The sequence below is a fragment of the Tachysurus vachellii genome, chromosome 2 (assembly GCF_030014155.1).
Source record: "Tachysurus vachellii isolate PV-2020 chromosome 2, HZAU_Pvac_v1, whole genome shotgun sequence".
NCBI lineage: Eukaryota > Metazoa > Chordata > Actinopteri > Siluriformes > Bagridae > Tachysurus > Tachysurus vachellii.
In genome coordinates this window covers 4,815,693-4,828,870 of record NC_083461.1, presented here as the reverse complement: position 1 = coordinate 4,828,870, position 13,178 = coordinate 4,815,693, and the positions used below count along the sequence as shown (strand labels likewise).

The following is a 13,178-nucleotide window of genomic DNA, read 5'->3' as shown; positions in this document are numbered from 1 at the left end:
ATATGTGAGTATCCCTCAGGACTAGCTTGAATCTGTTGCTGGGGATAGAGTAGTGTAACTTTCTCAAGGCGGCACTCAAAGGCAGTGCAACTTCAGCTAACAGCTATTTGTACTAATTACACAGTTTTTGTTAATTCCCATCAACCATAACTAGAAGACTACTATTTTACTTTACTATTGTAATTCTGATTAAGGATTAATAATTAATGGAATTAAGATTATTATTGTAATTCTGTTTTTTTTTCCTCACATTGGACTTGTCTATTGCGACAGATTACAGTGGTTATTTTAAGACCCATATCTAACTTTACTAGGAATTTATCAGTCCCAGTGTGGCATACACACATCATGAGTATATCATGAGTATCATGAGACTTGAGTATATCTAGGTGACCATAGACTATGCCACCCAATACCTAGGAACTGAATGCTGTTTAGTCAGGACAACACCACAGAGACCTACTGATAGACAGAGGTACAGTATGGCCTTTATGTCTATATAATAGTGGATGTCTGTCAGCTGTTGCAGGTTTAAAGACTTCTGTGTATCACCCTCAAACAAATGGGATGGTGGAGTGTTTCAACCAGGCACTAAAACAAAGTATGCAAAGAGGAAGAAACTGAGACCTCTTGCTGCCCTACTGTATGTCCTCTTCATGACCGTCCAGGAAACTCCACAAACCTAAACGGTCTTCTCAATATTTGAGTTCAGGAGGAGGCCCAGAGACTGATGGAGGTAGCCAAGGAGGTATGAGAAGAACAATTGTCAACCTTCCACACTGTAGTTTTCTATGTTTAGCAGCTACTGAGCCAAATTGGCAGCATTGGTAAAAGAACGCATGAAGTCAAGTCAAGAAGGAACAGGGTGCTACATAAAATGACATAAAGATACATAACACAACACATAGTTAAGGACTTGAGTCCTAGCCAAATAAAATGCAACGTGTGCAAACTAGTGCAACAGTGTGAGACAAAAAAGACAATACGAAACACTACAAGACAAATACACAAAGTACACTAAATAGCACTGTGTGGTGTGTAAAAGCAGCAATGCAGTGTGCAAAAAAAGCAATTGAGTGAGTGATTGATATGTACAGTGTAGTGCAGTTCACACAGTTGTGTGTGTGTGTGTTCAGTAAAGTTCAGTTCTGTTTGTTGAGGAGTCTTGAACAGGAACATGAAACAGTCACAGATGTAGCAGCAAGTCTACAACTGCATGGTGCAGATTTTGGAACTGGAAGATAGTTTGGGAAATGGCAAACTGCAAAATGGTGGCAAGGTCCGTATACCATGGAAGAAATGGGGAACCATGTGAGCTGCAACCTGCAACAACCTGGTAAGCACAAAAACACTGCACTACTGTACCACAGGGGCCTGGATATCTCGATTACCAAATTGCACCTTAGAAATTAATAATATACTCTCAACTCTAATATACATCGTCTTGTGAATATACCAATTGACATATGCTGTCTTGTAATAAATACTGCCATCATACAGCTTTTATATTGACTATTTAAATACAGTCTTTGAACCAAGCCCACAGACAGTCAATATGACAAATAGCTTTCTATTTTACTCTATATATTAGGGGTTGTGTGAGACAAAATGTAAGGGACCGGATTCATTCTAGGTGCACACAGATGAACATCACACCCGGGTCACTCGGGGGAGTGATATTAACCTTTTAGAAACTGAATAAAGTGCATGCTTGGCTTTTCAAGTCAACATCCTTCATGGATCATAAGGCAGTTAATTAATGGACTCCATCCAAGGAGGAAATCCCATGTTGGCTTTTTGTGAACTAGAACTAAAGGTATTCCATCATTGGTATTGTGGTGTACTGTAATGGCTGCTATTTGCATTTTTAGTAGAAAGACTTCTAACAACTTGTAAGAGCAGCAGTGTCTTTACAGCCATCTTAGTGTCACAAGCAGGATCCTGTAAGGCATTTACAGAACCCTGTAGAGTGAGAAAAGGATTAGCGATTAAGGCAAAAATGTGTGTAACGATTTGTTAGGTTGCCTGATCTGCAAAAATGAAAACCACAACTCCACCTGTGCTTGATCAAACCTTTCCTGGATCTGGGACACCTACTCTTGGTGTAATTATTACTCTCCGTCCTTGCCTGACAGTGCAACCACTACAACACTGTAAAGCAGCGGAGAATTGGTCACTTTCAGTGAGGCCAGTCATGCATGAGTCAACGTCAGGAGATTTGTTGCAAGGTATACATAGCTGATTGACTTCCTGCTTTCCTGTTGGTTGGTATCAATAAAAAAATGTCTGAGAGAACTGCGCTTAATCCCAGCTGGCTGAGGTGTTCTGAACTTATACAGTACTACTCTATCATGACACCACTCCCCAGTCTGTAAAGTAGACATCTGTGGTGATTATCATTCTCCATAAGATCAGCACTAATGGAAGCTCTTCTCTGAGATCTTTGTGAGTCCAAGTGCTGTAATGTGGTCACTGATGTTGTGGATGGTCTGCTCTTTGGTGAGGACACACAGGGCCCATTCATCCAAAATGTATTGTTCTTTTGATGCTGCAGACCATCAGAGGAGATAAGACTAGGCCTGCTTATGGTTTATATAGACAGAACATATCGTCGCTGTCGGGCTGAATCCTCATATCTCCAAAACCGTTATTTTTCAGGAAATTAAAAAAACGCTGTACCTTATCTGCAGTACACAGGGTTTAGTCCGCGTTGCAGTGGATTGTCTTGCACTAAATTCCTGTCCTCAGACGAGCACCAGAACCAGCGGGGGTCAAGATTTTTTTTTCTTTGAGCCCAGTGTTTTGAAGACATTTACCTCAGAAGACGTGTTGATTCGTTGCGACTCTTCTTGAGGAGAAATATGCCGTGAAGCTCTCCCGCGGAGTGAGGAAGAGGTGGACAGTTGAAGTGTCCAATGGAGTTATGAGATTTGCGTTCAAGCTATTTTCAAGACTTTAGATTGGTTAATAACTTGTAAAAATAACAGACCCACGTGGGGACTGACCAATAGCATCGATATGTGAAAAAAATATGAATTTGACCAAATTTGGACATACGAGGTTTCCGCCCGACAGCGACGATATGCAACCAAGTTCGGTCAAAGTTAAACTGTGATCTGCTTGAATTCTTCCAACAGTCAAAGTCTTGGTACAGTGGTAAATTAAACTCTGTCACAACAGGTGCATTGTGAAATGGTATATTCAGTGCTATGGGTTACATTTGGCCAAAACCTGAGACAAGCCTGCAGTCAGCACGGGGGATATCCAAGTTCAAGTGGGCATAGTTGGTGTCCATCTCTGACCTCAAATATAGCCTGCATAAATACAATGGTTATGCACTCAATATAGTGTAAAGTATTTGTTTCTGTACTCTGTCTTATGTAGTTTTATGTCATGGCCTGACACTAGGGCACCTTTCAAGTTGTCACACCATTTTATAAAAATACATCTAAAATATTAGATTTAATATGTTTTTTTTTTTAAAGTTTTAATTAAGGGTGTTTATAGTCACTTGGGCACAAATGTAGAAAACCCAGCCTCATTAGCCTCCTTTTACCTTTTCTGAAAGGATAACACTCAGTTGGAGGTTTCGATGTAGAACCTTTTAGAATCCCCCTGTTGTGCAACCCAAGAATTTGTAATGATTCTAGATTTAGCACTGTGAGCAACTGGGTGTTATAGGTGGTATTTTGGGTTAAGTAAATAAGGTAATGCAAAGACCTTTCCTTGCCACAGGGGTGGTGCCACCAAAGCTAAACTTATTCTAGCTTTAATATGCATGATAATTACAATCCATTTACGCACCTTAATTCATATGAAATTTTACACTATATTTACATTTCCATATGGAAAATACTTATTACAGGTAAAAAGGTATGGTTAACACCCCAGCGCTAAAGTACATGCATAGTTTATTATCCTTTATTTTATTCGGAGTGTGTACTTTTCTGAAGCCTGCTATCTCACTACTATTCCAACAGATCTACAATAGATGCTCGCTTCAAGGTGAACAACCGGTGAAAGTAAATTATGTGACACAAGGTGCATACGAGGGCCCAGAATTCCTATTGTCCCACCTATCCTAATATAATAAACTTTACCATTCCAACTCGCTACCCATAACTGGTACCCATATTTTCTTATATATTAATAAAGGTATACCATAATTAACATAACAAAGGTTATATATTAAAAAATAAAACCATATGCATAAAACCACCATAGCAACAAGAAATGCTATAGTGTAGTATTCTTATTTTTCTGTGTGCACCCTGTCCCACTGGAGAGGTACATGGAGAGGTCCATATTGAGCAGAAGAAGTTGGAGCATTGTGTGATTTTGGGAGTGTCTAATGTGGTGTTGACTTTGAGAGAGAGCGAGAGAGAGAGAGAGAGAGAGAGAGAGAGAGAGAGAGAGAGAGAGAGAGAGTGTGTGTGTTCTCAAAGCAGCAGCAGCCTGAAAAGGAGGGCAGGAAGCGCCCCCAACCGCACATCAAGAGATCCAATAGGCTCTTACTGGGTACTAGGCTGAGTTAAAACTACTGCGGTACTCTCTCTCTCTCTCTCTCTCTCTCTCTCTCTCTTGCTCTCTCTCTCTCTCTCTCTCTCTCTCTCTCTCTCGCTCTCTCTTGCTCTCTAACACACACCGACACACACACGTTCACACACACACGCGCGCTCCTACAGTCTCTCCCACCCCTCTCTCACTCTCTGACTCTCTCCGCAGGATCGGGACGGCTCCATCATGTCCGCGGCTCGTTTCAAGGCATCTCCGGGAAACTAAATCACACACCCTTTTAAAGTGTGTTTTTATTTGCTGTCTGGAGTTCGGTGAGGACGCGGAGAAACGCCAAGTGAAGCACACGCGTAGAGGATTTCAGTGGATTTTTGAATGCGTCCTGAAGCGCGGCGTCATGTCTCCGAGATAAGCGCGCCTCTCTCTCAGTCTGTGTGCGTGTGTGTTTGTGTGTGAGTGAGTGAGTGTGTGTGTGTGTGTGTGTGCGTGCGCGCGCGCGTGTGTGTGATGTTACCTTGTGGAAGGTGTGCAACGGGAAAGACGCTGGCTGGACTCGACATCTGCAATTGATCTGCCGTGTTTCTGGAGCACCATGTCCCTGGAATGAATGAAGGAAATCAAACATGGATATAATCTGGGAAATACTGATTATTCTTCAAGCCAATTTCATCGTTTGTACAACAGGTAAGTTTACGCTTGGATGTTTGAATAAAGAATGAAGACTCATTGATTTTCCTTGTACCAAAAAAAAAAAAAAAAGTTAAAATGCGCGTAAACAGAAATTAATGATCTGAGATGTATCTTGATTCAAGACTGCAGGGAAAATGCCCACTGCTCCTATAATCACAGATTTGATAGGTTTTTTTTTAATGGAGGATGAATATCGTTCACTTTACTACTTATAGGACATATTGGGTTAGATTAGCCTAGATTAGAAAGTCAGAGATTAAATATTATACAAAGATCCTAATTTTTGACATACTTTTTCGCATCTTTACGCTCAATGCCTTTAATCTTTCTTATTCTCTATCTGTTATGCAATCGCATTTATCAAATGATAAAAAAATGTCAGGGGTAAAAGCATGTTAGGGGACCATGGAGCCGTAGAGCCTTCTATATCTCGCTACAGCTCCATCCTCGGCGCGTCTCTTTACAACTTATGGGCTTTATTTGCAGAGACAGCATGCTGGGACAGACCCTTAGTGCGCGTACAAAACCTAACCAAAAAAGCCACACAAGACGCCGATGCGCTAGTTTTCTTTTCTTTTCTGTTTTTCTCCTTTTCTTTTTTGTGTACTTCCTCTCGGTTATAAATGACATAGTGTGGACTTTGTCACAATCCCAAATCGACAGTACTGGGGTCTTAAACCGAGATATAAACCGTCCCATGTCTCTCTCTCTCTCTCTCTCTCTCTCTCTCTCTCTCTCTCTCTCTCTCTCTCTCTCTATGTCTCTCTCACACACACAAACACACACACACACACACACACACACTGCACTAACCTGCAGTAACAGAAATAACTCTTAATAGCCCCCAAGTCTGAATGTGAGCCAAGTGCGCACTAAACAAGAATAACGAGCGCATCCTTTTAACGGGATCTGGACTATGAAGGGTTTATGAAGCGCCTCCGGTACTGATGCACACACAGACCTCTGCTGAAACACACCCGCCTGTGAGGAGGGATTTTTTCTGCATTTTTCTGTCTTTTATAATGTTAAGAAATATTGTACCTTTTTGGAAACGTCCAATTATTATTATTATTATTATTATTATTATTATTATTGTTATTATCATAATTATCATCATTATTATTTTGATTGATTGATTGATTGATTGATTGATTGATTGATTGATTGATTGACGCTTTTTTCTGATTTCGGACCGATATCGTCACAGCCACACCCCTGTCACGCCCTTTCTTATTCTGACGCTGTGATTGGTCAGTTTCCAACACGCACGAAAGATTTCACAAAACCAAAGATAAAAACAAATAGACTGATATTTTATTATTCTTCAGATATACAGCCTACATACACAGACAGACTTTTTCTTTTCTTTTTTTTTATTTATTTCTTTTTTTTTTATATTAAAAAATAGAAATGACATCTTAGTCCAAACAATTGAAAATATTTCATGAAAGAATTGAAAAGTGGAACTGTTCTTATCTTATTAAAGAGATGTTCGCCTTGGAATCCTCTCTGTGGGGAAACACTAGTTTCTAGATAGAACCATTAGATAGAACTACATAATGCAAATAAATAAATATATAAATCTATCCAGCCGTCAAGGATCCAATCACATATCAGTCCATGTGCTACCTTTGAGTTTATAAAGTAAGTAATACAAATTAAATTTTTTTTTTTTTTAAGTTTGTTGGTTAAAATGTTCCTCCTTGAATGTTTACTGACTGACATATAAATAATCACATTTAAATGAACCGCTTGAGTCTGTTTGTGTCCACCATGTGCAGAAAATTATGACCAGTTGCATTACACACTGACATTTCACATTCATTGTTTTCCTCTTTTTTGATTTATTTTGATTTATTTCTATTTATTTTACTCCTCTGAAATACACCGTTTGTAACGCCACGTATAAACAAAAAGGACGAACTGCAACTCGGCCACTAAAATGCACAAAATGTATGATTTCTTGTTTATTTTGCAACATGCTACAGATTGTGAAGATCCTTAATCTAGAGTTGCAGACAAATGATGTGCAGCTGCACCATATGGCGTATGTTCAACTAGTAGAATTAGCTGCATGTGTAACTCTGCTCTAAAAGCTTCCAGATTCTTGCTCAGTCACTGGGAGGATGTTAATATCAGATCGATATCTAATCTAATCGTGGTGTAATTTTTATTTTTTTTAAATGAAGACCTGGAGAGAAGTTTGTTTCTCAGACACTCATAGATCTCATCATGGATGGAAGCTATTTAAATAAACCTAAATTTCAGAAGGACTGACCTGCTGTATGGACCAATGAGAAGGTCTTAAATTCTTCTACATGCTTTTCAGATCCCGGTTAGGTCCTGGAGTCATTCAAAGAAGACAATTTATTAGCTTTCTAGCACCTATGATCAATACAATCATTGTGATAAGGCAGATACAATCTTTTTGATAAGAATGTGACCAAAACTGGCTAAAAAAATGACGCTTATGGCCTCCAACTGATGCTAAATATACTCAACTCCAGAAACAGCATCATTATTTTAAAAAATAAGGGCAGGTCAGTCTACAGGTATTGATTCATTGATCCATGATTCAGTGATATTCAGGCTCAGATGCACACCTCCATTTTTTCCTTGAGACTCCTTTAGGAAATTGGTGGGTGATTTATTCTTATTATCAAGGCTGAGTTTTCTTTACGCCCTCGCATTATGACAATATTTGGCTCCAGATGAAGTTTATGAAGTCAGTATCCTGAGGACTACGAGATGAGATGAGATGAGATGAGATGAGTCTCTCTCAGCTTGTCTGGATGAACTGGAAATCATGTTGATGGATAGAATCCTGGTGAAACGCTACTCGTGTCATGTCAAGCATTCAGCATGGTTTGTAGTATTCTGTCCATGTCACTGAGCCTGTTCTACTGACTCCTTTCATTTCTCTGTACCATTTATTTAAGTCAGATTTTAGAGGTTATATCTGTTCTTTCCACTAAAACAAGTAAAGATTAAAAAAAAAAAAAAAAAACTTTTTTCTGAACCCACAGAAATGAATTGTGAAGCTTTTTATGAATGATTGTCATGCTCTCGGGAAGGCTATAGCATTTAGCATTTGCTGGTATCACTTTTACTGTATTATTGAGATAAAAAATGAGTCACAGTGTGATCTTAGATCATACACAGGATATACATACACATATACAGGAGCTCTAGGTCAGAATCAGTGTTTCTCTTCACACTGTAGCGTGTCCTGCTTTCTGTCCTTGAAGCTATAGAGGGCAGTGATTGCTTAATGGTCCTGGTTTTTGTGTTAAATATTGCGATTTGACAAAGAACCACTGATGTGCTCTTGAGCATGATCAGTAACCATCAACTGTTCATTTTTTTTACTCATAACCTACAAATGGATGAGAAATTAAAAGAAAAAACAATGTACATGTATCTGTTATGCTGCCATGTTGTGCAGGGATTTTATTTATTTCACTGCTGTGATTTGGCTCCACATGGTTTGTGCACTTAGACAGAAACATCACTGCAAATCAATAGTGCAGTTCTTCTGAATGATCACCTTTTGCCTACGATAAAGCATTTCTCTCCCAGTGGGCGTGGTGTATTTCAGGATGACTCCACCCCCTTTACTCAGCATGAGGGCTTACTGGACGAATGGGGTTGAAAATGGTGTAAATTATACGCTGTGGCCTTCACACTCACAAGACCTCAACCCGGTGGGAGATTTTGGAACAATCTCAACACAAACTGACGAAGAACATTATTCATTACTCCAGTACAGCTCCAGAGACGTGTGGATTCAATTCGTGCAGTGACACCATGTTGGTGGCTCAACACTTTATTTTTATGTCTTTTGTGCTAGTGGGTCAGTAGAAAAATGACAATGAAAACTATCTTGGTTCAAGGTTGTCTGGAAACCAATTCTACAGAGGAACAATGGAAGATCCACCAAGATGCACGGATCACAATGATGTATTTTATTTATATCAAGCATTATTTATGAGGTTAGTTGTCATAAGGCTAACGATTAGTAGGCTAGCCATACAGGTAAATAAATGATTCCAGCATTTTAGTTTTCTACATATAATTTTTTTCTGACATGGCATTTGAGAATTTTCTTTCTTTCTTTCTTTCTTTCTTTCTTTCTTGCTTCCTTTCATTATTTATTTATCCATTCATTCATTCATTCATTTTCTACCGCTTATCCGAACTACCTCGGGTCACGGGGAGCCTGTGCCTATCTCAGGCGTCATCGGGCATCAAGGCAGGATACACCCTGGACGGAGTGCCAACCCATCACAGAGCACACACACACACTCTCGTTCACTCACACAATCACACACTATGGACAATTTTCCAGAGACGCCAATCAACCTACCATGCATGTCTTTGGATCGGGGGAGGAAACCGGAGTACCCGGAGGAAACCCCCGAGGCACGGGGAGAACATGCAAACTCCACACACACAAGGCGGAGGCGGGAATCGAACCCCCAACCCTGGAGGTGTGAGGCGAACGTGCTAACCACTAAGCCACCGTGCCCCCCTTATTTATCCATGTTGAGTTAAAATGTTTTTAAAGTATATAAGAGGATATAAAATACCCAGCTTTATTTATTTATTTATTTATTTATTTAGTTAGTTAGTTAGTTATTTAGTTGTTTGTTTGTTTGTTTTATTTTTTGGGTGGGGGTAAACATTTGTTTAAACCAACCTAAATGTATGTATGTATTTATTTATTTATTTAGTTAGTTAGTTAATTAGTTAGTTAGTTAGTTAGTTAGTTAGTTATTTTGTGGTTTAAACTTAATGTTGTGTTAAAGTGGTCAACAACTGTAGGTAAGTAGGTGCTTAAAAAAATAATAAATAAATAAATAAATAAATAAATAAATAAATAAATAAATAAATAAAAATAAGGTATGTAGAATTTCTCATCCGTTTGATCCAAAATGAATAAATAGGAAAATAATCAATGTCCAGGTGATTAAACCAAACTGAAACCACAGCAATTCACCATTTTGTAAGTTTTATCCATTTCCAGCTACATTTATTGTCAAGATCTGTGAAACAAGTTTGTTCCACTTTCATTAAGACAGCTATAAACAGTCGTTCTTTCACCGGCCTCTCTCTTTTTTTTTTTTTTGTCTTTCTTGACGTCAGCAAGAAGAAATAAATGCAGCTTGTCACGTTAGCGAGAAACCAGAAAGTGCAAACAATCACTATTTCAATGATTACACACTGACTTCTGTGTTCTCTGTTATTAGTCTTAAAATACGTAGAGCATCCATCACCCGAGTGTCTGTGCTTCAGCTGTTACTATAGAAACAATAACATATTAGAATGAGCACGTAAATATGAACCTGTAATTTGTAGCTGCGCTGTTGTCAGAGCTGCCGTTATAGAAATCCAAACACCTTCGGACCAATCAGAATCGAGAAGAACCATAAAAAGGAGAAAGTGATGTGAAGGTGAAATGGGTTGAGTAGAAACATCTCAGCACTGCATGATAAAGGGATTTATGAAAATGAAGGAGGAATGAGAAGCTGGGCTTGTAGATGAACAATCAGTTCTCTGGCATGAACATGATTTCTCTTGCTTGTGTAAATCTCTCTCTCTCTCTCTCTCTCTCTCTCTCTCTCTCTCTCGGGTAAATATAGGCTTACAGGTAATAAGAACAATCTGTGCTAAGGTGATGTGTTTGTTTTCATAACCAGAGGCCAGAGCATCTTATTTACAATATGACAAAGTTACATATTAAAATAAATCCACACTAAAGTTCATGTACATTGTGATTTATCCTGATAAATAGTCCTAGTCGCGGTGTCTCCGACTACATTTTACCTCACGAGTATCAAGCTTTGACGGATACGAATCAACTCAAACACTCCCCACACATCGGCAGCTTTGTTTCTTCATAAATTATGGAGTTGTTTTGATGGCATAGATGTAGAGAAGCATCACATCAAGTGAAACATATCATCTAATTAGAAATAAAACTCCTTCGCATTGAGCGAATAACTGTCTAACATGTAAACATGCTAGCATTTATACAATTAAAACGTGGCTCACAGTGTTTTATTGTAGAAGGACATCTAAACGCAAGATGCAATAAACAGGAAGCCTGAAGGAAAATGGAAGTTAATGAAGAAAATGAAATAAAAAAGAAAAGGCACATAATAAGTAAAATAATGTTAACAGGAAGCGATCGCTCGCTAGTAACGGCGTGAATCAACTTGAGTAAAGTTAAAAGCCAAAAAATATAATTGGAGTGTCGGAGTAATTATTAGAAATTGTAATATGATTTCATTTTAGAAGTTTAAACTTTATTATAAACTAATAAAAGTGTATATTACATATTAGGAGTGATTAAAATATAAGTCTTTAGAGCGCTATGTTGATTTGGAGGCAAACAAATTAGCATCAGAAGTCACGAGATTAGCTGAACAGTGTGCGCTTGTGTGTAATTAAAGTGTCACATGACTACACCCATAATCCACCATAATCTGGAAAAGTGTAATGGTGAGTAAAATGAAAAGGTCTATTGCCTCTGCTAGATTGTGACTTGTTTTTTGGATGATCTGAGAATCTTAGATAGATATGTGTATCTGTCAAAGGATCGTGCATTTGAGGCAGTAGCACCTGGACTTTGGAATAGCTTACCCATGTACGTCAGGGATGCTGATTCTGTACAGGTTTTTAAAGTACAACTTAAGACATACTTGTTTTCCGTGGCATATCCCTCTTGTTGAAATATTTTTTATTACTGTTAATGTGTGTATTGCTATTATTAAAATTGTATTTATTTATTTTTTATATTTAGATGTTGTAAAGCACATTGGTTTGTTTTCATGTGTTGTTTGAATAGTGCTATACAGATGTATATATTAGAAGATGTATATATTATAAATATAATTATCACCACCAGCAGCAGATTAGATTTTGATTAAAAAAAAAGAAGTAGAGAGATAGATAGATAGATAGATAGATAGATAGATAGATAGATAGATAGATAGATAGATAGATAGATAGAGAGGGAGAGAGAGAGCGAGAGAGAGCGAGAGAGAGAGAGAGCCAAGGTCACATAAAGGTCACTAAACTTTAACTGCTTTCTTCCTGTTCAGGAACCCAAGGACCATTTTCTGACTTCTGACATTTGGCATCATTCTATATATATATCGTCGCTGTCAGGCGGAATCCTCGTATCTCCAAAACCGTTATTTTTCAGGAAATTAAAAAAATGCCGTACCTTATCTGCAGTGCACAGGGTTTAGTCCGCGTTGCAGTGGATTGTCTTGCGCTAAATTCCTGTCCTCAGACGAGCACCAGAACTAGCAGGGGTCAAGATTTTTTTTCTTTGAGCCCAGTGTTTTGAAGACATTTACCTCAGAAGACGTGTTGATTCGTTGCGACTCTTCTTGAGGAGAAATATGCCGTGAAGCTCTCCCGCGGAGTGAGGAAGAGGTGGACAGTTGAAGTGTCCAATGGAGTTATGAGATTTGCGCTCAAGCTATTTTCAAGACTTTAGATTGGTTAATAACTTGTAAAAATAACAGACCCATGTGGGGACTGACCAATAGCATCGATATGTGAAAAAATATGAAATTGACAAAATTTGGACACATATATATATATAACACAGTCAGTTCCATAATTATTTGAATAGTGACTCATTTTTTGAATGTCAAAAAATCACAACGTAATTAAAGTGTAGACCTTCAGCTTTGTAATTCAAATGGTTCAACAAAAAAAAGAATAAAATTAGCATTAACTGTTTAGGAATTTCAGCCATTTTTTACATAGTGCCTCCATTGTCACAGGCTAACTATTGAACTATTGAACTATTGAATATAATAATAAATGTAAGATTTATTTTTAATACTTTGATGCAAATCCTGAATCCTTGCCTGAATCTTTTGTCTAGAGCCCATGGACATCAGCATATGAGTTTCCTCTCGTGAGATTCCAGGTCTTTACTTCAGCCACCTTTA

General features: G+C 38.3%; 1 protein-coding gene across 1 annotated transcript in view; it reads left to right on the top strand.

Annotated features, from left to right (window-relative positions):
• The first annotated feature begins 4,730 nt into the window (after positions 1–4,730).
• Positions 4,731–13,178, top strand: part of ca10a (carbonic anhydrase Xa) — a 220,742-nt gene continuing 212,294 nt past the window's right edge. The window contains exon 1 of the mRNA XM_060889512.1: positions 4,731–5,199. Within this exon, the coding sequence (XP_060745495.1) occupies positions 5,139–5,199 (61 nt within the window). The 5' untranslated portion in view covers positions 4,731–5,138. The remainder of the gene's footprint in view (positions 5,200–13,178) is intronic.